We start from the raw sequence: 23,708 nt of genomic DNA, 5'->3' as shown, positions 1-23,708 counted from the left end.
GAAACTTCATAGGTACATTGATCATGACTGGCAGATGACCCCTATTGATTTTCAGGTCACTAGGTCAAAGGTCAAGGTCACAGTGACAAAAAACATATTCACACAATGGCTCTCACTACAATGGAGAGCCCATATGGGGGGCATGCATGTTTTACAAACAGCCCTTGTTGACATTTGAGATAAAGCAAAAAAAATTCCAACACAAACCAAAAATACCAAAAAGCAGTTAATGATAATGCACCTCTTTTTAGCTCACCTGATTGCTCAGGTGAGCTTTTGTGACCGGTCTTTGTCCGTCGTCCGTCCGTCCGTCTACCACATTTGGTTTGTAAACACTCTAGAGGCCACATTTCATGTCCGATCTTCATGAAACTTGGTCAGAAGATTTGTCCCAATAATATCTTGATTAAGTTCGAAACTGGGTCATGCTGGGTCAAAAACTAGGTCACTAGGTAAAAAAAAAGACAAACCTTGTAAACACTGTAGAAGTCACTTTTCATGCCCAATCTTCATGTAACTTTGTAAAATGTTTGCCTTAATGATATGTTGATCCAGTTCAAAAGTGGTTCCAGTCCGTTGAAAAACAACGCCGCCTGTGGGCGCGGCAGTTTTCCTTATTTGGCTATAGAGAAACCTTGTAAACACTCTAGAAGTCACAATTTTTGCCCAATCATCATGAAAGTTGGTCAAAACATTGGTTTTATTGATATCTCGGACGAGTTAGAAAATGGTCCAGATCGGTGAAAAAACATGGCAGCCAGTGGGCGGGAAATGTTTCTCTATATGTTTATAGTGAAAACATGCGAACACTCTAGAAGTCACATTTTTGGCCCAATTTTCATGAAATTTCGTCTGATTTTTTTTTCCTTGATATAAGAGTTGAGTTTGAAAATGTGTCCGGTCAGTGGAATAACATGGCAGCCGGGGGGGGGGGGGGGGGGGGGGGGGGGGGCAGTTTTCTTATATTTATATAGTAAAAAAAGCTTGTGAACACTCTAGAAGTCACAATTTTTGCCCAATCATCATGAAACTTGGTACAAAGATTGGTTTTATATATATCACATAGTTAATGCCCTTATATTGTCCAAATTTTCATTATATTTTACAAAATCCTTGTAAACACTCTAGAGGTCACAATTTTGTTTCAGATTTTATGAATCTTGGTCATAATATTTATTTTTGTAAGCAAAGTTTGCTGTTTGGTAAGGGGGGGTCAACTCAAAATATAGGTCACGAGGTCAAATCTTACAAAAACACTATATGCCAGAGTTTTGGTTCAATAATGATGAAACTTGACCAGGATGTTTTTCTGGACAATATCTAGGTCAAGTTTGACGTTTGGTAAAGATTGAATGAACCGACTCCTCTCAGGTGAGCGAACTTGGGCCATCTTGGCCCTCTTGTAAATGAAACATACTAAACAAATAAGTTAAATTCCTTCCAATATTTAGCTGAGAAATGCCTCGTCAAGCATGCAATGAATTGTGCATCATATACCAAGTTCAGGAAGTTAAAGTATTGTAACAAAACACATTTGCCTTCACATTTCGTTTAATACAATTAAACTAGTTTCATATTGACATATTGTGATGCATTTCAAGCCACAGACTCGTGTACTTATATTCTGTATTAATTGTACACTGAACATTTAAATAAAGGTACTAAACATTTGTGAACATGCTGGTATTGCTAAACATAGTATTCATGGCATTAGTATGTTATCTGTATACCAACTGGACTTTTTGTTAAGTGAATAATTGAAATGTTAAATATGTCACCATTAAATATGAATATTCAAAGCTTTTGTTAAATTCACACCCATTGATCCACACAGTCCTATGTAATTGCCCTCAACTATTGCTGTTATAATGTATAGCTGTTATAATTTTCCAAAGGTATTAGTCATCTTTGATTCTCAGCTCTAATTACATTTGTGTGGCAAAATATGCAATCATGTTTGCCACCTCATACTTTGAAATCCTTTCTGATATTACAGACGGTGATATCGGCACTGTCCCAGCAGCCGACGTCTGTTGACACATTGCCGACGCCGGCAGAAAAGCCGACCAACGAGCTGCAGATTGTTGATGAGAACGGGGAGCCAGTAAACTGGCAAGACGAAACAAGATACTGCTTGTGCAATCAGGTCTCGTACTGCGATATGGTTGGATGTGATAACGATGATGTATGTATGCATATCTGCAGTTTGATTGTAGGCAAATTTATTGTAATTTGGAAATTCTTAGTGGTGCTGATGATAATAATGATGTTTGCATGCCCTTATGTGGGTTGAATATAGGATAATTTCTTGTGAATTGCTAATAATGCCCATCTTCCAAGAAGGTGTATATTGTTTTGCTGGATGTTGGACGGTCTGTCTGTCTGTCAACCAGTTCGTTTCCAATCAATAACTCGTCAACAAATTGACCCATTGGCTTGATACTTCACATGTGCATTGGCCTTGAACAGTAGATGACCCCTTTTGAAATTGGGGTCACTAGGTCAAAGGTCACTATAACACTAAGTGTGAAAATTGTTTCCAATCAATAACTCTTCAACCAATTGACCGATTGGCTTGATACTTCACATGTGCATTGGCCTTGGACAGTAGATGACCCTATCAAAATTGGGGTCACTAGGTCAAAGGTCAGGGTCACTCGAAGTGTGAAAATCGTTTTCAATCAATAACTCGTCAACCAATTGACCGCTTGGCTTGATACTTCATATGTGCATTGGCCTTGGACAGTAGATGACCCCTATTAAATTTGGGGTCACTAGGTCAAAGGTTAAGGTCACTATTACACTAAGTGTGAAAATCATTTATGATCAATAATTGTCAACCAATGGACCAATTGGCTTGATACTTCACATGTGCATTGGCCTTTGACAGTAGATTACCGTAATGACTCTATATTTTCGGACACTTACAAATATTTTTTTTATTAAACTTAGATATGAAAAATATTCACAAAATACAGGTATCCGAAAACTTAGTAGAAAATTGAAGTGTCCGAAAATAGCGTCAATTGTATCAACGACTACCGGTAATAGCACGCGCTTGTAAAATACCATGCCGTATAGTATAAATTACAGTTATATATGTTTGCACTGAATTTTAAATGCTTAATTTATTCAAAGACCTATAGATATTATAGGTCTTTGATTTATTTGACAGAAAGTTACTACAAGGTTGTATTTTGACCAACGAGTTAAGATGAGCATGTGATGTAAGGAAACTCGCTAGTATGAACCAGTAATTAACGCAATAAATAAAGCAAACTATGAATTCTTTGAATTTTTTGTTTGTTTGTTTTTGCGATAGTTGTCTAACGCCTAACATTGTTCGTAAAACTTGCAATAGGGTGCATCACACTTTGAAGTGTTTAGTATTTGTCACAGTTATTTTACCGAGTCGGGGTAGTACCATTGCGGTAGACATTTGAACTGCTTATTGGCACTACCCCTGGTAATTGTCATAACGCTTATGCTATCGGATGAAACCATTGTTTAATACTGGTTTACAAGGTTATTTACCCAATTACGCAAATGTAATGGTCCGTTGCCCTCAGGCATGCACCTGCCATGTTTTATGATGTTAATCTGGTTGTTAAACCCCATGATCGAAATGTCATTAGATATCGAAAACTGGACCGAAATTTGGTAAAATAGCGCTGTAAAATATACTGTCCAAAAACTTAGAGACATTAATTATGGAAGAAAACCTGTATGTCAGAAAATTAAGAGTCATGAAAAATAATTATTTTTGCTAAAAAAGGGGTGTCCGAAAACATAGAGTAATTACGGTACCCCTAATGAAATTGGGATCACCAGGTCAAAGGTCAAGGTCACTGTTACACACTAAGTGTGAAATCGTTTCCGATCAATAACTCGTCAACTGATTCCCCAATTGGCTTGATACTTCCCATGTGCTTTGGCCTTGGACAGTAGATAACCTCTATTGAACTTGAGGACACTAGGTCAAAGGTCACTGTTACACACTAAGTGTAAAATTGTTACACACCAAGTGTGAAATTGTTTATGATCGATAACTCGTCAACTGATTCACCGATTGGCTTGATATTTCTCATGTGCATTGGCCTTGGACAGTAGATGACCGGTATTGAAATTGGGGTCACTAGGTCAAAGTTCATGGTCACTGGCACAATAAGTGGGAAAAGCATTTCTGATCAATAACTCGTCAACGAATCGACCGTTTGGCTTGATACTTCCCATGTGCATTGGCCTTGGACAGTAGATGACCCCTATCAAAATTGGGGTCACTAGGTCAAGGTCACAATAAGTGTGAAAATTGTTTCCAATCAATAACTCATCAACTAATTGGCTTGATTCTTTACATGCGCATTGGCCTTGGACAGTAAATGACCCTTATTGAAATTGGGGTCACTAGTTCAAAGCCCAGTTTGGGGGGGGGGGGGGGGCAGGTATATGTCTCCGACCGCAGAACTCTTGTTATTTATTGAGCTAATATCATTTTCATGTTGGATGTTATAATGATGATGTATGTATACCCTTGTGCTTTTTTATTGCAGGGTAATTTCATGTGAATAGGAACTTATTTATGGTACTGAAATAATTATAATGTTTAATATTGTATTGTATATATTGTCCTGTACTGTACAGGCAATTGTTTTTTTTCTGTTAAATAATTGACTAGAGGATTGTAATAAGAAATTCTCTTCATATTGTGCCCAGAGCTTTGCAAAAAGCATAAAAACTTTTAGCTTAACCGAGTATGAAGAATCCAAAAAACAAGGTCAACAGGGCTGGTCCTTAAACATTTCATGTTACCACTGTAGGGGCCATATTAATGACTCAATTGTGATGAAACTTATTCAGAATGTTTATCTTGACAATATCATGGCAGAGTTTACATCAGTGTTATAAACATCCAAAAACTAGGTTACCAGGTCAAATCTAAAAAACAACAACTTGTAACCACTTTAGAGGCCATATTTATACCTCAATCACTATTAAAACTGGTAGGAATGTTTGTCATGACAATATTTAGGCCAAGTTTGAATCTAGAACATGCATGTTCAAAAACTAGGGTGACGAGGTCAAACCTATGAAAACCCCCAAAACCACGTAGCAAGCCACATTAATGACTCAATCTTCATTAAACAGGGTCAGAATGATTATCTAAATCTGGGTCAAGTGGGGAGCAAAACTTTGTCATTAGTTAAACTCTCGAACAAGTGGTTCATCTTGAACTCATGTGAGCACTTCATGGCCATGATGACCTTCTTGACAATCTTTGTAGACATAGAGATTTCTTGACTTAGTAGTTTCTTGCTTGACATCAGTTATACGGGGATTGCAAATCACATTTGAGTGTTCTCATTCATATTTGTGTTTGCTTTACTCTTTTCATTTTTGTTTTAGTAAATAAAATACATGAACTATTTGACATGGAAGAAAGCATGAGGTAACATGAATGGTAAAGGAAGCTTTTCTGTAATAAGGGAGAGGTATGGATTGTCCAAAAAAAGACACATAAAAACTTAAAATATAAACATTTTTTGCCAATTCAAGACAATTTTCTGTAAAAACAAAACACACAATATAATTTGTTTTTTAATTAAAAAAGCAATAAAAAAGACAAAATAAAACAAGAGCACCGCCTTGCGGGTGCAGACCGCTCATCTATTTTCTTTTTAAAGGTGAAGGGACTCTCATTTTCAATCACAAAGGAGGGAGGGGTGGAGTGAAGAGGGGTGCATTGTGTGGGGGTGTGGACATTTATTACATTATGTTCCAAAAATGCAAAAAAAATGAAAAAAAAAAATTCGGGGGTGGGGGGGTGGGGGGGGGGGGGGTGGTGGGGATTCTTGGGTGCGACGGTTGGAGGGTATTTCAAACATAAAATAATAAAAATAAATATTTGTGTTTTTTAAGTTTAAAAAAAAAATTGGGGGGGGGGGGGTGAGTTGGGGGGTATAGTGTGAGGGTGTGGTGGTAATTTGTGAGATGATCTTAAAAAAAAAAAAAAATTAAAAATAAATTAGGGGGGGGGGATTCGGGTGGGGGGAGGGGGGGATTCTTGGATGCGATGGTTGGACGGTATTTCAAACATAAAATAATCAAAATAGTTTTGTTTTCTAACCGTTTAAAAAAAAAATTGGGGAGGGGGGGGGGTATAGTGTGAGGGTGTGGTGGTCATTTGTGAGATGATCTTTAAAAAAATAAAAATAAAATAATTAAAAAATAGGGGGGGGATTCGGGGGGGGGGGGGGGGCACGGGCGATGGTTTGGGTGGAGTCTATTGTGGTATGTCAGGTAAGAGTAGTTTTGTCAAAGTATCAATCAAATCTAATCATAAATAAAGAAGTTATGGCAATTTTAGCAAAATTAAATAATTTGACCTTGAGAGTCAAGGTCATTCAAAGGTCAAGGTAAAATTCAACTTGCCAGGTACAGTAACCTCATGATAGCATGAAAGTATTTGAAGTTTGAAAGCAATAGCCTTGATACTTAAGCAGTAAAGTGGATCGAAACACAAAATTTAACCATATATTCAAAGTTACTAAGTCAAAAAAGGGCCATAATTCCGTAAAAATGACATCCAGAGTTATGCAACTTGTTCTTTTACTGTACCCTTATGACAGTTTGCGAGTGTTCCAAGTATGAAAGCAATATCTATGATACTTTAGGGGTAAAGTGGACCAAAACACAAAACTTAACCAAACTTTCAATTTTCTAAGTATAAAGGGCCCATAATTCCGTCCAAATGCCAGTCAGAGTTACATAACTTTGCCTGCACAGTCCCCTTACGATAGTTAATAAGTGTTGCAAGTATGAAAGCAATAGCTTTGATACTGTAGGAATAAAGTGGACCTAAACACAAAACATAACCAAATTTTCAATTTTCTAAGTATAAAAAGGGCACATAATTCTGTCAAAATGCCAGTCAGAGTTACATTACTTTGCCTGCACAGTCCCCTTATGATAGTTAGTAAGTGTTTCAAGTATGAAAGCAATAGCTTTGATACTTAAGGAATAAAATGGACCTAAACACAAAACTTAACCAAAATTTTCAATTTTCTAAGTATAAAAAGGGCACATAATTCTGACAAAATGCACGCCAGAGTTATCTAACTTTGCCTGCCCAGTCCCCTCATGATAGTAAGTAAGTGTACCAAGTTTGAATGCAATAGCATTGATACTTTCTGAAAAAAGTGGACCTAAACGCAAAACTTAACCAAAATTTTCAATTTTCTAAGTATAAAAAGGGCACATAATTCAGTCAAAATGCATGCCAGAGTTATCTAACTTTGCTTGCCCAGTCCCCTCATGATAGTAAGTAAGTGTACCAAGTTTGAATGCAATAGCATTGATACTTTCTGAGAAAAGTGGACCTAAACACAAAACTTAACCGGATGCCAACGCCGACGCCAAGGTGATGACAATAGCTCATAATTTTTTTTCAAAAAATAGATGAGCTAAAAAAACTTCTTGCCCTACATAACATACCTACTTGTAAACACTACGTAACATGTATTGCTACTATGTTATGCAGTTCCAGATCAAGCATACGTGTTTATGTTTATTTGTGCAGTTTAAGCCTATTTAGTTTAGCTTTTAAGGTAGCGCACCTCTAATGGGCACATATCCAAATATAATTTAATTAATTATTTTCCTAATCAGCATCATTTCACTGAACTACATGCAAATTTGTAGGTAGGCTTTCCATGCTTTTTAAAAAAATATACCGATTTTTTCAAAACCACCCTGACGCTTGGCTTTTGTCAAGTTTATTTTCACCCCTGGGGTATATAAAAGCTCCATAATTCATTCAAATTTCCAAATATGGGCATGCAGTTGGTGTGTACAGATGCAGTAAAGGTGTTTAAAGTTTAAACAAGATGAAATAAGTATTATTTTACAGACATTTATTTTTTACAAATTTTAATCTATGAAATAGCGCCATGAAATGTAAGTGATTTCAGTCAAGTAAAAATTGAGTCGGTTAAAAACAAAGTGTCATAAAATTCAAAATAGTATCATTTAAGTTATATTTTAAACTTAGTTTTTATAGAAACACTATATACAGAAAAAAATACCAAAAAAATAGACAGATTTACCGTTTACTTTTTTAAATAAAAATAAAAATGCAACATGCATCATTCGTATTTTCAGCAGTAAATTAATCAATTTAGCCATAACGTTGTTTTAATTTTAAAATTGAAGGATGTGCATACAATTTTCAACATATTTAACAATAAACATAGCTTATGTGCTATATTAAATCAAATTACGTTAGAAAAGAAATAAAACGTGTCGCAAAAAGTATGCGATGTCGGCAGGAATCGAACCTGCGCGGGAAGATCCCAAAAGATTTCAAGTCCATCGCCTTAACCACTCGGCCACGACAACTTCACATCAGTGCAACTTTAAATTCAATATTCATAAGTAAACAGGTAAAAAGGCTCGCTCGATCTTTGAAGAAATCGCGAAATCGTATTTTTCAGATGATAATTGGATAAAAGTCAATATTTATAGTGAAAATAATGTATTCTAAATGAATAAGTTAAACATATATCAAAATTTGAAGTTTGAAAGAAATATAATGCATCTCTCGGAAATAAGCGATCATTGAAGATCGGCAATGATCGTAAAATAAATCGCGGGAAATCATTAGAGGTGCGCTACCTTAAATGGATAGCCTTAGGCTTATTGAGACATTATTGAACTAGTTTCAATGGTAGAACCAAACTTTGTTGTCCTGAAAGCTGATATCCAGAACACTTCCAGAGTGGGATGGAACCTTTACCTCCCTTTGGCATGGGGGACACTATAAATTATGCTTTGGTGACCTTAAGTTAATTTATATGTGTTACACAATGTTGTTTATGGTGCTTTTAGTAAAGTTCTTTCTAATACACTGACCGTTGAGCATTTTATGTACCATGGGTGTTTTTCAGTCAATGCCTTATCTGATCAAGTACATTTTGCCTAGCTGTTGATTTATGTTTGTATTCCACAGCTCTGTATTTTTCGCTTGCTAGAATTCAATATATAGTTAATTTTTTCCCAGTGCCTGATAGAGTGGTTCCACTACAAGTGTGTGGGTGTGAGTCAGTCGCCCAAGAGAAAGTGGTACTGTCCCCAGTGCACCGCCGCCATGAAGAGACGTGGGCGCAGATAGCAGGCACTACCCCCACTCTGCTACACACCGCTCTTATTGACATTTGACATTCTTAATTGAAAATTGTAATAATAATAAAAAATTACCATGTATTTTTTGTTAGCTGTGTAACTTTCTTCTCTAGTGCCAAATGTCCACAAAGTATTGTTTTGTCCCAGATTTTCGAATTATTTAGTGAAAAAACTAAACGTCGATATCCTCTATTGATATATACATTTTTATAACAATTGTAGCGTGTCTTCGACCGAGCGTCGGTCTTTATAGTATGGCTCAGACAATAACTCAAAGCACAATACAATAGTATTTGATTTTCCTCAAGCTACCTTGCTTTATGATTGGCTATTTATACAATGATTGGTTTGAAACAATTAATCAAGTATAATCAAATGCTATAATCAAATGACCTCGAACCTCACTATGTACGCCTTGGACCTTGGGGTCTATGTATGGAGACCTATGTCTCGGGACTATGTAGGGAGACCTAGAGCTATGTATGGAGACCTATGTCTTGGAGCAATGTATGGAGACCTATGTCTCGGAGCTATCTATGTAGTGTTTTTCCCAGGCCATTTTAGCGTGGCGAAAAGCCACGCCGCCCTCCCGGATCGTCACGCTGCCCTTTTCAAAGGCAAATTTTGCCACGCGCCCTTCTTTTCAAAGGCAAATTTGGCCACGCGCCCTTATCGATAACATCTTTATTGCCTTACGATCTAACTTGGTCCGCAAAATCAGCGTCCTTGATTGTCTGTGACGCTCCGACTGTGCTTGATTTACTCGAGAGACGTCAACGTCTAATCGACTATATTATTTGAGCAGATTTAATCTATTACAGTGCTCGATTTATAGGTAGACTGCTCCAAAGCTGTGAATTAGTCATGCGTGAATAACCCCGTGTCAGTATCAATCGATAATGCCAGAGGCTATGTTATAAAAAGCGAACTTTTCGGTCGGCAATGTGTATATCTACTCCTCCACGATATCGTTACTTCGAAGATTTTTGATGAAAAACTTGATTTTATTCTCGTGGAAATTGTGCATTGCATGCATTATTCAGTTATTTCAAAACATATATTTTTACGCATAATTACATTTAAAAACACAAACAAATTTATTCTTTATCGCTTTCGTCATTAAGATAATTAGATCTAATTATTGAAAAAATTACTGAGACGTATACTAATTTAACAAAATGCGAATCGCGTATACAATTTAACGTTGCTATGCGCACCTGTCGCTTACATCATTTGACATTTGAACAACATGGCGGACTATATAGAATTAAATTGCGACTCTGCAAAAATGGCAAATAATGTCGTAAACGATCGAATTAACGATGGGGATTATACATTAAGAAGGAATTAATGAAATGTCTGTGATAATCAACGATGTATAAAAATGTTTTAGATAGCAACAACATTATTTATTTATTTGTAATCTACTTGGTGGATGTATGTCACGGAAACGAGTGTCTGCATATTGTTAGCGATCAATTTACTCGCAATGTTATTTTAAACATCTGGCAAGCTTATTGTTAGAAAATGAGATAAGACAAACATGGTTTCATTTATACGTTCGTGGATCTGTGTATAATCAGACTCATATGCATATATTGCTTTATTATGTTTGTCGTTCTGTACAATTTATTGAAACATGGAACTTAAATGTACATTGCAAGGTAAATATATTAATATAAATCATAGTAAGTTAAATACATCAATTACCATTAAATGTGCTTGTTTATATGTTATTTTTTCCACAACTGCTTCAGATGCGATTACATGTTGCCCCGTAATTCAGGTATTCAGGGAACGTTTTTGCCCTTTTTTGCCTAAACTGCGCGTTAAAATGCCCTTTTTGAAAGAAATGCGCCATGCCCCTTTGCCCTCCTGGGAAAAACACTATATCTATGGAGACCTATGTCTCGCAGCTATGTATGGAAACCTATGCCTCGGGACTATGTATGGGGATCTTTGTCTCAGAGCTATGTATGGAGACCTATGCCTCGAGACTATGTATGGAGACCTTTTGTCTCGGGACACTTTGTTATGACTCCGAGTCTGTGTGACTCGTTACCCTAGGTATGGAGCCTTGTAGTGTTGTGTGAAGGTATGTGACTTATATATCAACAATTAGCGACCCGGGCTGCTGAGGGGTAGGAATCCAACTTCAAGGCTCTCAGAACGTCAGAAAAGGATAGCCAGTCTCTATGTGCCCTAAGTCCCTAATGTATGTTAATAATATAATATAATTACCTATTTTTGCGATGTTAACTCGAGGAAGTCAAATGCAGAACTGACCGTTTAGAGAGAAATCGCGCGCTTTTATACTGTCTTCTCATGCAGCGTTACTCGTACATTTCCAAAGTGATATAGTTGAGATCTTCGTATTAGTGGTTTGACTTAATTATATAGCATAATAATGAGGTTCTTGTCTTAATCAACGCAATATACATTTATTAAACAAATGGATATAAAAACAACACACAACAATACATTTCTAGGCATATTTTCAACAATGAATAAAACCTCGGCAATGCTTACAGGAAATAAATGGACGCTTTTAATTTATTAACTAAAAGGAACAATATACCCAAAGAAAAATGAAGGTAAGTAAAAACGGTGGTAGGTTAAAAATCACCACACAATCAGTTATATACCTACTTTTATGTACCGGTATTGAACAATAAAATGAAACAAGGGTGAGCAAGCCCATAATAAATATTAAAGAAAAAGATATGGTTTTTGTACTCTGCACTTACTTTTAAAGTCTTATCATTATAATAGATTATAATGAAATTTAATTTTAATTCTTCGAACACTTTATGCCGGAAACTTGACTAATATCAATATCAAGACGACTGACAAAAGGCGATCACATAAGCTCACCATGAGCATGTTGTGGACAGTTGAGTTCAAAATAGTTCTTGCTCCCCCAACCTTCTCTTGATGTCCTCTATCAAGATATAAATGTTAATAATAGTCAATTCAATACCTATGAATATTTACTTGGCACATGAAAAAATGAAATAATTTCCATGAATATGGGGAACAAATGGTTGTCTTTGTACTCTGCATTTCTCGTAAGTCATCTGTCAATATTATACATGAAGATTCAGTCTCTGTGCATTGCTTGGAGCGATATGTGGTCCCAGTCTTTCCATCAGGGACCGGTGAGTTGGCAACACCTATAAGCAGTCAGTTAGTCGATTGCAGGCAGGTGTACCTGCTTATCTACAGCTTGCCTCTCATTTTTTCTGTTTTTGTAGCACATTCAGGTATTTCCCTCTAGTCATTTCTCTAGCTGAAAAAATATTTAAATAATAATTAGCACTTTTTAAAACAAGGGCTGTTTGTAAAACATGCATGCCCCCCTATATGGGCTATAAGTTGTAGTAGCAGCCATTGTGTGAATACATTTTTTTGTGGTGGTGGTGGTGGTGGTGGCGGCGGTGGTTATTGATACAATGCATTACAAAAATGCAGTTAGTCTTACATTTGGAAAAATTTAAATATATTACAAGGGAGGCAAATGCTGAAACAAAAAGAACATGCATAAACGGTGGTGGTTATTGATACAATGCATTACAAAAATGCAGTTTGCCTTACATTTGGTAAAATTTAAATATATTACAAGGGAGGCAAATGCTGTAACAAAAAGAACATGCATAAACGGTAGTTGTTTCCCTTGTTCGAACCATGCTAAATCCTTAAAATGCCTATTTCCAGTAACTGTGACCTTCACCTGTGACCTTTGACCTAGTGACCTCAAAATCATTCGGGGTCATCTGCGAGTCATGATCAATGTACCTATGAAGTTTCATGATCCTAGGCCCAAGCATTCTTGAGTTATCATCTGACAACCACCTGGTGGACGGACCGACCGACAGACCGACATGAGCAAAGCAATATACCCCCTCTTCTTCGAAGGGGGGCATAATGAAAAGGTGAACCAACAAAATATTTACCTGTATTTCGCTTAAGTTATGAAGAATACATCTAACATTCAAATAAAATGACTGGTATGTCTACTATTTAATCATGAAAATGTGGAACAGAGGGTAACTTCAAACTTTGAACATGTGTAACAGCAGCCAGACTTTGGTTCTTAGACATGTAACCATACATACATTTCAGAAATACTACATACAAGATTTATGAAAATAAACAAAATATGCACTTTTAATGAAAGAGACTGTTTATTGGTATAACATTTACAAACATCTTTTATATTAAAAGGTGTTCAGCTGTTTTATTTATAAGTGGTCACAATTGTTTCATGCACCAAGGAATACAACCCACCTTCCTCTAGTCCCAGCTGATAAGCCAAGTTCTGCAAACCTTTCACCTTCTCCATCAGCTGTTTTGTGGTCAGACTCCCAAACTCTGAAACAATATGATAAAGTACAAACAAATATACAGTAAATTATAAATAACACATTTACAAATAATGTTGCAATGAAGATTTAGTTACAGGTACAAGTTTGTACATATACCGGTAATTTCAAGACGAAGTACAGATCAAGAGACAAGTTAAATTACCGGCTATATTTGTAGTTTAAATAATAGATATAATAATTAGCATGTTAAAGAAATAATGACACATGTTAGATACATGCTGTATGTATATTTCAGCTTCAATATGATGAAGTATAAGCACAAATAATAAACAACAAGCAAATTCGTTGAATTGATCTCCTCCGCCAATATGCTTCTGGACACAAAAGTGTTATATTTGACACTAAAAAAAAAGCATTTTTTCAAGAGACAAAGGGCCATAACTCTGTTATTAACAGATGGTGTACAATGCCAGTTGGCGTGCATCATCCTCTTATTCATATATATACTCCTACCAAGTTTCAATGTAATCTGCCTAAGCACTTCCAAGATATGGCTCCGTACATACAAAAAAAGCATTTTTTCAAGATACAAAGTGCCATATATCCGTTATTAACAGGTGGTGTACAATGCCATTTGGCGTGCATCATCCTCTTATCCATATATATAATCATACCAAGTGTCAATGAAATCCTCCAAAGAACTTCCAAGATATGGCTCCGGACGGACGGAAAGACGGATGGACAACGCCAAAACAATATCCCTCCGCCTATGGTGGGGGATAATAACTAGCATAGTATAGCAACACAAATATATGCAATATTTTTTTTTAAATAAAGACACGCAAGTTCAAGACATCAGTGGTTGACAGATCAGTTTCTGAAATAAAACCTCTAGCTGTTTATTGTACCAGTGATTTTTTTTCCTTAAACAAACAGTCCTTTCTCTAACTCCAACGAAGCTTATTGTCCCCTACCGGTTTCACCGGAGGGGACTTGCGGTTTGCGCTCCTCTGTGTGTCCGTCACACTTTTCTGGATCCTGAGATAACTTTAAAAGTTCTTAATATTTTTTCTTGAAACATGGAAAGATGGCAATATGGACATTACGCACGTCATTTCATTTTGTCCCTCATGTTTAAATCCATTAAAGTTAAAAGGTGAAACCCCACAAAGTCATGTCATCCAGCACCCTGATAATGCAACTTAAATATAGCTGTTAGTGTACTCACCTTGTAGGAGGTTGATATCCTCATTTTCAAGGTCGGCCATCCATTTGGGGGGCGATCCATCTCTAGACAGCTGAGGTTCCCACAAAGAGAGGCAAGTGAAATCTTAAAAGCTTACTTCTTGTACATGTGAACCAAGACAATACTTTGTGTCATGAGATTTCAACAAATATAAGTCAACAAAAGTTGAAACCTTTTAAAAAAAATCAATATGATAAATATCAAACTTATTTATGCTTAATATCACCCAGGTTTTTTTTTCCTTCTTTGGGACCCGCCGAAAATCGGCCCTTTCCCCTCAGCAGGTAAATTTTCCCCCAGACTTCATTTTTTCCCCTAAATAAAAAAAAAAAAAAAAAAAAATTTTTTTTTTTTTTTTTTTTTTAACTTTAAATACATTAGTTAACCTGATCCAGTGTAGAAAATATAACATATTGCATAATTAAATTATCTGTTGCCTTGATTTTGTTTTAAAGACAGCAAAATATGTTGAATTGATTATTTAAGACTTTCCTTAATTTCCCCAAAATCCGGCGTTTCGCGTGATTTTTTCCCCCAAAATCCGGCATTTTGCGCGATTTTTTTCCCCTCAAAAAAGGCCAGGCCCTTTCCCCAAAATCAGATAAAAACCTCTGTCACCATTACATGCTACTTTGCGATAGTCAGCATGCTCCATTGATTTCAGCAGTATCGCATATATCACAGCGTCTTATGTAATTTTAAGGAAATATTGCAGAAAAGATGTGGATTATCGAAAAATTGCCATTTGAGGAAATTTGTCGCCAGAATTTTTATTTTGTCCCTTTTGGCGCCAATGGCGATGGATAGCTGGAACCCTTATATGGAAATGTTTTAATGTTTGCATTGTCCTTTCAATTTAAAGGAGTTTTACATTTCCCTATAACAGAACTTTAAATCGATGATTTTAGAAATCTGTATAGAACAAACTTACAATTTTCCATGCTAAATTGTTACATGTATTTGCTATATACAACAGAAAACAAGGGACAAAATCAGGGGTGTGATTGAGGCAAAGTCAGAGGGGAGGAAAATTCTGTTGACTGATTTTGACTACGCGAATGGCGCGCATAACGCAATGACAAACATAAAAACAAACATTAAAATAAACAACTTTTTGAACTTCATAACAATATTTCTTTATAAAAACCTGTTAAACTTCACATTTAACATACTGAGGATGCAAAGTAAACTGTTAAGTAAGTATTTATTGTGATCAATAGCAGCAGTTTTTCAATGTATTAAATTACAGTTAATAGACTAAATATAAACAAACACACTTGAGTGTTCTTCTGGTGTTAATGATGTATTAACTGAGTTAAATTAATATATTTAATTTGTTTACCTTTCAATATCTTGCATTTCACATCTTCACTCAGTTCAAAGCTATTTCAGTTAACTGAAAAGCGTGACAAACATAATAAAGCAGAATATGCATATGAATCTGATTATACACAGACCCACAGACATATAAAAATCAAATCATGTTTGTCTATTTCCATGTTCGAACGATACTCTTCTAAATTGTTCTAATTCTCGAGTAGACTAAACTTTAATTTGCAAACACTGGTTTCCGTGACACAAATTCAGTGGGCACATTTCTTAACAAAATATGTGTTGCTTGTATCTAAAACTTGGTCTTTTTTTTACAAACACATTTCATTATTCCGATCAGACTAGGTGATGTCAGTCGTTTATTCGATTGCTATTTGTTATTTCAATAATCTTAATTTTCTCTTCACAACGGCGCCATTTGCAAACAAATCACAGAGCGCATTTTAAGAACACGATTTTAATTGGAAGAATGGGAAACGACAGCCAATTATATGGCTTGTTTTAAAAATGCTTAGGCAGAATCTACCAGTGTAAAATGCGGACGGATTTCGCGGGCCGTGAATATTTCGGGCCGCTTATGAAATACGTCCGCGGAATCGGTGGAAGCCCCTCTCCCCTACATTTTTTAAAACGAATTTACGCAAATCTCAGAAGTGACATTCGGGACAACCCGATCCGCGGAAATCAGCGGATCCGCGGAAAAATCACACCCCTGAAAATTGTCACAAAACCAGGTTTTCAATGTGAAAAAAGTCTGATAAAGGGAGACAACTCAAACTGAACTGATTGTTTATAATTAACCCCCTTTGTTTCAAAATAAATCTATTTTTAGTTGTGGCGACCTTAACCTTGGAGATATTGACGTAATTCTTTCGTGCAACACCATCACATGATGGTGAACAAATGTGCCAAATGATTTTAAAATCTCACAATGAATGACATAGTTATGGCCCGGACAAGCTCATTTATGGCCATTTTTTCCTTTGAACTCAAAGTGTGACCTTGACCTTGGAGATACATGTATCAACGGAATTCTTTCACGCGAAACACCGTCTAATGATGGTGAACAAATGTGCCAAATGATTTTAAAGTCTCACAATGAATGACAAAGTAATGGCACGGACAAGCTTTTCCGCCCGCCCGCCAGCTGACATTCTCCAATCTAAGAACCATTTTTTTCCTTCGGAAAACCTGGTTAAAAAACTGATATGTTCATGAAGAGCAATGTTCTTTGCATACCTTTTGTCTCATTATTTCTAGGAAAAGGCCAGAGTTAATACCTACCATTTTCTCAGCAGCAAATTCTGACACACCTGGAACTGAAGTAAAACAATATTGGTAATAAAAGTTTACCAGTTTAAATATAACTGTCAACTTTTCTTTGATCAAGTGTAATTAAAGAATCTGCCACATTTTAGTGTGGTCCGTAGTTTTTATGGCAAAATAATGTTCTGTTATAAATGCCAATATCCAAAGGGTAACCAAAAAATTTGCAAAAATTATATTTTCTACTTCAAAAATTCGTTACAAATATGAAATAGGAATATTTTAACTATAACTTCCCTTGGCGTTTTTTTCACTCATGACAAATGGTATAGTCATTACTTTAAAATTAATTTCAATCTATCAATTGATCATATTATCCATGACAGCTATTATTTTCCTTCTTTATAAAGTACTGGAAAACAGCTCTTTCTTAATTAGGATAAAGCTACATATTTCCCAATTGCTTCAAAAAAATCCCAATAAAAGGTTTCCCCCATAAAAAGCATTTTTTCATAATCAAACGGGCGTTTCTGGAATGCTTCCTCTTGCATGTTAATTTATATTTTATTAATAATTGTTAGAATATATTATTCCCATTATTATTAAACAATTCAAAATTAATATAATGTCTACAATGAGGAATAAATTTATTACAATGTATTGAAATAAGAGATTTATTAATCATCATATGTAAATTTTGTTAACATTTTTTTTAAAGGGCAGGGGGGCCCTAGGAAGGGCAGGGCGGGGCTCCCTTCAATATAGGCCTAGCTGGAGCACTGTATATATATATATATATATATATATATATATATATATATATTGTTTTTCCCAGGAGGGCAAAGGGGCATGGCGCCTTACTTTCAAAAAGGGCATTGAAGCGCGCAGTTTAGGCAAAAAAGGGCAAAAACGTTCCATGAATACCTGAATGAGGGAGAAACATGTAATCGCATCAGAGGCAGTTGTGGAAAAACATAAAATATAAACAAGCACATTTAATGGTATATAGTAATTGATGCATTTAACCTACTTTGATTTATATTAATATATTTACCTTGCAATGTACATTTAAGTTCCATGCTGTTTCAATACACTGTACAGCACGACAAACATAATAAAGCAATTGAACATATGAATCTGATTATACACAGATCCACTAACATATAAATGAAACCATGTTTGTCTTATCCCATTTCTAACGATAATCTTGTCAGATGTTTAATATTGCGAGTAAACTGATCGCAAACAATATGCAAGCACTCGTCTCCGTGAAATATCGTGATACACCCACTGAGTAGATTACAAATAAGTATGTTGTTGCTATCAAAAACATGTTTATGCATCGTTGATTATCACAGACATTTCATTAATTCCTTCAGAATGTATAATCTCCATCGTTAATTCGATCGTTTACGATGTTATTTGCCATGTTTGCCGAGTCACAATTTAATTCTGTATGTCCGCCATGTTGTCAAAATGTCAAATGATGTAAGCGACAGGTGCGCATAGCAACGTAAAATCGTCTAAGACGTCCACCTAATACGCGATTCGCATTTTGTTTAATTAGTATACGTCTCAGTAATTAATTCAATAATTAATTATCTTAAAGACGATATCGATAAATAATTAATTTGTGTTTTTAAATGTAATTATGTGTAAAAATATATGTTTTGATACATGTGTATAACTGAATTATGTATGAAATGCCACGAGGATAACATTGAGCTTTCATCAAAAGTCTCCGAAGTAACAGTCCACGATTTTATCATGGACGAGTACACATTACCGACCGATTAGTGGTATCGATTGATACTGACATGGGGTTATTCACGCATGACTAATTCACAAACGCGCTGCCTCGGAGGCCATAATCTGATACTAGTCGGCTTAGAAATTTGGTCAAGGGGCAATTAAGATGTTATCAATATGGGCAGAAAACAGCGGGTGCTCATGAAAGGGCAGGGCGGCGGCCTTTGAAAAGGGCAGCGTGGCGCTAAATGGCTTTGAAAGGGGCAGCGCGGCGCTACAAAAAAGGGGCATGGCGATTCGCCACACTAAAACGGCCTGGAAAAAACTAACACTAATATATATATATATATATATATATATATATATATATACAGAGATCATATTTTTGTCGGTCCTTGACCGATTGAGGTCATGAAAGACCGATTGAAAATCCCAAACAGTCGGTCTGATTCTGTTTGCTAAATTCCCATGTCATGAAATCGATTACACAGTGCACACCCTAATTACATTCTTATTTCGATAAGGTGTGATAAACCATTCGCTGCAGTCTCTAAATCGGTCAAGACCAGATTATTGCACAACAGCCGACTAGCATCAGAGTATGGCCCCAAGCTTCGAAGATTTGCGTGACTGTGTATTAGTCACGCGTGAAAACCCCGTGTCAATATCAATCGATAATTTCACTGACTTATATCACAATCGGTCCGTAAGGTGTACTCGTCCAGGAAAAATTGTTGACAGTTACTTCGGAGATACAAACCTCGATCTTATCCTCGTGGAAATTGTGCATTTCATGCATGATACACTAAACTGTCATATAAACAAAGAAGAAAATCGGATATTCTGCAATAATTGTGGGCTGACCTCATACACTGAAAGCACGCGCTGTAATTAAACAAAATATGCCGATACATTTTCCACCAGCGTAATAATTCGGCAATAAATAAATAAAAGTCGCGGATCTGATCGACAGAACAGCCGAAAGTTTTTATGGGCGGAAATCACATAAAATAGTTCACAAGAAAAATAATATACATTGTATAAATCTTCAGTAAAAATCGTGTGAGAATCTAAATAATTCGTGTTCTTTATTGTTTGTTGTTGAATAACCCAAGACCGAAAATTTAGATGCGTGGTTTCAAATCATTTAATCCCTTAGTAAATGATAAAACAAAATGAGAAAACTCGTATGTTCCTTTTAAAAGTAATGCCTTAGGGCCTTTAACTTGTACATTTATTATACCATCTTCATGAATAGCAAAATCAATGGTATATATTTTAACGTAATTTGTCATGATTTCAGATATAAATTTTCGGACACTTTTTCCCCATTTAAATCCGGACCGATTAATGTTGCGGGAAAATATGATCCCTGTAAATATATATATATATATATATATATATATATAAATAATTGCTGCATGATAAGGCTAAGAAGATTGCAATAAGGAACATTTCACAATATATATATATATATATATATAATTATGTCATACAGAGCTCCAGATAAGGGTCATATTTTCGTATTTACGAATTATTTTCAGGTCTGTTATGTATTTATTTTAAAATCTTGTCGTACCATTACGAATTACAAAATCAAGTTACGAATATTTTTTTTTACATCAGTTGGTATCGATTTTTATTTAGTTCTTTTCGCGCATTAAAGATCTTTTCGGTGCTTATATAAAATGGCGGCGCCCAGAGAGCGTCCTAAAAAACTGCAAAGCGTGCAAAAACAAGCTTTTAACATATTGTACGCAAAGTGAGCCGAAGTTGAATGTTAAGACATTATAGAAAAGATCTTATACGATGTTGTATGTTCAGTTGCCGAAACAGTTGGAAAAGCTAAAAAAACGCGACACGACGGGTCCAAACTTAAACAAAAAACATTAAACGAGTGGAAGGGACAATTCCTGTGGCCAATCGTTGAAAAGATTGAAGGGGAGACCCGTTTTAATTGTGAAATATGTAAAACATCATTGAAGGCATGCAATCTAAGCACAGTTTGGGCATATGAAGGTATTTGAAAAATAAAATTGTATAATACTGAATAGACACTGTTGAACTCGTTTAAAATGTATATTTTGATTTTTTTGCATGAAAATAACCAATATTATTTATTTTAAGGTCATTTAGAAAAGTTAAGAATTATTTTCCAAAACTTAGCAGTAACGTTAAGAATAAAATTTCAGAGTTAAGAATTATTTTTGAAAATCTGGTAGTAACGTTAAGATTTAGAATTTCACAAAACCTTATCTGGAGCTCTGGTCATATCTGAAAAATTAGTTATGTTTCATAGGATTTTATTTGTTAAAATATGCCATTTCAAGACAAGTTTATCATCTTCAAATTGCATTCGTACTCTGTTCTGGCCATAGATCTGGTGATGCTCTGTCTAGCTTTTCAAAGCTGAGGAGCTGGTCTGCATCTGCGCCTGAGGCTGAAGGCTGGAACCATTGACTTTCATCTGAATAAAACATAAAAACATAATTCTAATAATTTGCAAATGACACTTTTGTGTCAGTGTTATCACTTTTCTATTTTGTGTACATCTAGAGCACCGTCCCAGCAAATGTCAAAGTAAAATTTCCTCTAAGAGTAATTGAACATATAAGATTATAATAAGTGTTTTTTAACCGTAATTCAGGCGACACATTTCAAGGTTTTGGAGTATTAGTTTCCATGTAACCACAAGTTAAATACCTAAGTTAATTGCAACAACGTATGACATAACTTATGTGTATAATCGTCGTACACAATGAAAAGATTATACATAAATTAAATGAATACATACTGTTCTTACTCTTTCTCCTCTTTGAAGAATCCGCCATTTTAAGGTTACACACACAATTACACTGTTTCTAAATACCGTCTTATTTGGTAGAAAGATATATGGCGAAATAACGGGGGGGGGGGGGGTGGGTGTTATTAATAAAATATTATGCACTCAATTGTGATTATTTGTTTATTTGTTTGAGATCATTCAACATAAAAGCCCTAACTGAGAACATTGTTGTAGGAGGGCACAGGTCAAGTGGCTGTCTGGATATTTTTATGTTGTACTTTTAAAGTACTTCTAAATATGTAAAACGATTGCCACACAATGATTGAGAAGAAGTGTTTTATTATAGATATCAATAAAGTGTTGTTATAAACTCAAAATATATCCAGATATGAAACATTTAATGAATTATTTTATTGGAATATTTTATAGTGTGTAAAACAAATAACACACTAACTGCATTTTAGCTCTTTAAGCTTTTACCATCATAATCATGATCATGATCATCATGATCATAATCATCATGATCACCACCATCATCATCATCATCATCATCATCATCATCATCGTCATCATCATCATCATCATCATCATCATCATATCATCATTCAATTTACCGGTCTGGGCGTTGGGATGGGGGGAATGAGGGACGACGATACAGAAATCATCTTCCTTTCAGGTCTGTTCTGTCATGCTCTTTTATAGAGTCTCTATTGGCGACATCTTGAAGTTCACTGTTGGTGCCACCCATGACGTAAATATCATCCGCGAATCTCAAGTTGGAGATAAGTCTTCCACCGATGGAGATAGAGGTGTGGTGGCAATGGAGAGTCTCATGAATAAGGAAGAGACGCCCACAGATGCTCTAAAGAAGTCCTCATGCTGTCCATTAAGAATTACTTAGGATGCTGGCGTTCACGTAGAGTTCCCGGATGACTTGCACCATCCCTTCGTGAATGTTGATTAATCTTTATATGACACACAAAAGGAAATTCATTTCTGCGTTGCATAAGACCGGGTTCATGAAAATCGCTGCAAAATTGATGAATTAATGGCTTTTCAAAACGATGCACCCCGTTTTCGGGTGATTTCGAGTTGGATACCTTGTTATTATATATATATATATATATATATATATATATATATATATATATATATATATATATATATATATATATATATATATATATACATATACATATATATATATATATATATATATATATATATATATATATATATATATATATATATATATGATAGTGATTTTTTGATAATTTATCATTCAAAATGATGTTTTCACTAATTAATATCATAGCCACACGCTAACCACCTGTGATATGACAGAGGCCATATTATGCCACACAAGGTCATAAGCTTATTCAAAGTCGATGAAGTTGTCTTGCAGGTTTTTCTCGATAATGACCTGCCTTAATTATTTAAAGATCTGTCCCACTTTTCTCCCACAGCTCTGAATTCCGCCTGCTCTTCGGCCAGCAGTTCCTGTGCCTTACTTTTCAATCGATTAATGATGATGCATAACATGACATTGCTGGGATGACTGATAAGGCTGATGGTATGGTTATTCTCGCACAAATTTAGGTTGCCTTTTTTCGGTATAAGAATAACATGTGACTGAGTCCACTCCATGGACCACTTATTCTCCTCCCAGATCTTTTGGCATAGTGCCGTAATTGTTGCAGTCGTTGCCTCTCCTCTGTGCTTAATTGAAGTTGTCCACTCCAGGAGGAGTTGTTCCTGTCGTAAAACTACGTACTGCCTCCAACACACCTGACTTGAGTATGGGCGGATTTTGATTGTTTGCTTCTGG

The 23,708-nt window shown here is 35.6% G+C and overlaps 2 protein-coding genes and 1 non-coding gene across 4 annotated transcripts in view; 1 reads left to right on the top strand and 2 right to left on the bottom strand.

Moving 5' to 3' along the window:
* LOC127874854 (serine/threonine-protein kinase dst2-like) overlaps positions 1-3,156 on the top strand; it is a 30,788-nt gene extending 27,632 nt beyond the window's left edge. The window contains exon 13 of the mRNA XM_052419511.1: positions 1,997-3,156. Within this exon, the coding sequence (XP_052275471.1) occupies positions 1,997-2,293 (297 nt within the window). The 3' untranslated portion in view covers positions 2,294-3,156. The remainder of the gene's footprint in view (positions 1-1,996) is intronic.
* Positions 3,157-8,312: 5,156 nt separating this feature from the next.
* Trnas-uga (transfer RNA serine (anticodon UGA)) lies at positions 8,313-8,394 on the bottom strand. The gene has a single exon. It is a non-coding gene; the product is annotated as a tRNA-Ser (tRNA).
* Positions 8,395-11,604: 3,210 nt separating this feature from the next.
* LOC127874872 (protein lin-52 homolog) lies at positions 11,605-21,967 on the bottom strand. 2 transcript variants are annotated; one of them, XM_052419538.1, is made up of 6 exons: positions 21,890-21,967; positions 21,458-21,562; positions 17,365-17,399; positions 14,731-14,800; positions 13,465-13,548; positions 11,605-12,466 (listed from the first exon to the last, which is right to left on the bottom strand). In XM_052419538.1, the coding sequence occupies exons 1-6, from the start codon at positions 21,924-21,926 to the stop codon at positions 12,411-12,413; spliced, it is 387 nt and encodes a 128-aa protein (XP_052275498.1). In that variant the 5' UTR covers positions 21,927-21,967; the 3' UTR covers positions 11,605-12,410. The 2 variants fall into 2 exon arrangements, with proteins under 2 accessions (XP_052275498.1, XP_052275499.1); XM_052419539.1 differs by having other exon boundaries at positions 21,899-21,938.
* Between the last annotated feature and the right edge of the window lie 1,741 nt (positions 21,968-23,708).

Source organism: Dreissena polymorpha, chromosome 3, assembly GCF_020536995.1.
Source record: "Dreissena polymorpha isolate Duluth1 chromosome 3, UMN_Dpol_1.0, whole genome shotgun sequence".
Classification (NCBI taxonomy): Eukaryota; Metazoa; Mollusca; class Bivalvia; order Myida; family Dreissenidae; genus Dreissena; species Dreissena polymorpha.
The sequence above is the reverse complement of the archived record's forward strand: the minus strand, read 5'-3'. Positions and strand labels throughout refer to the sequence as shown.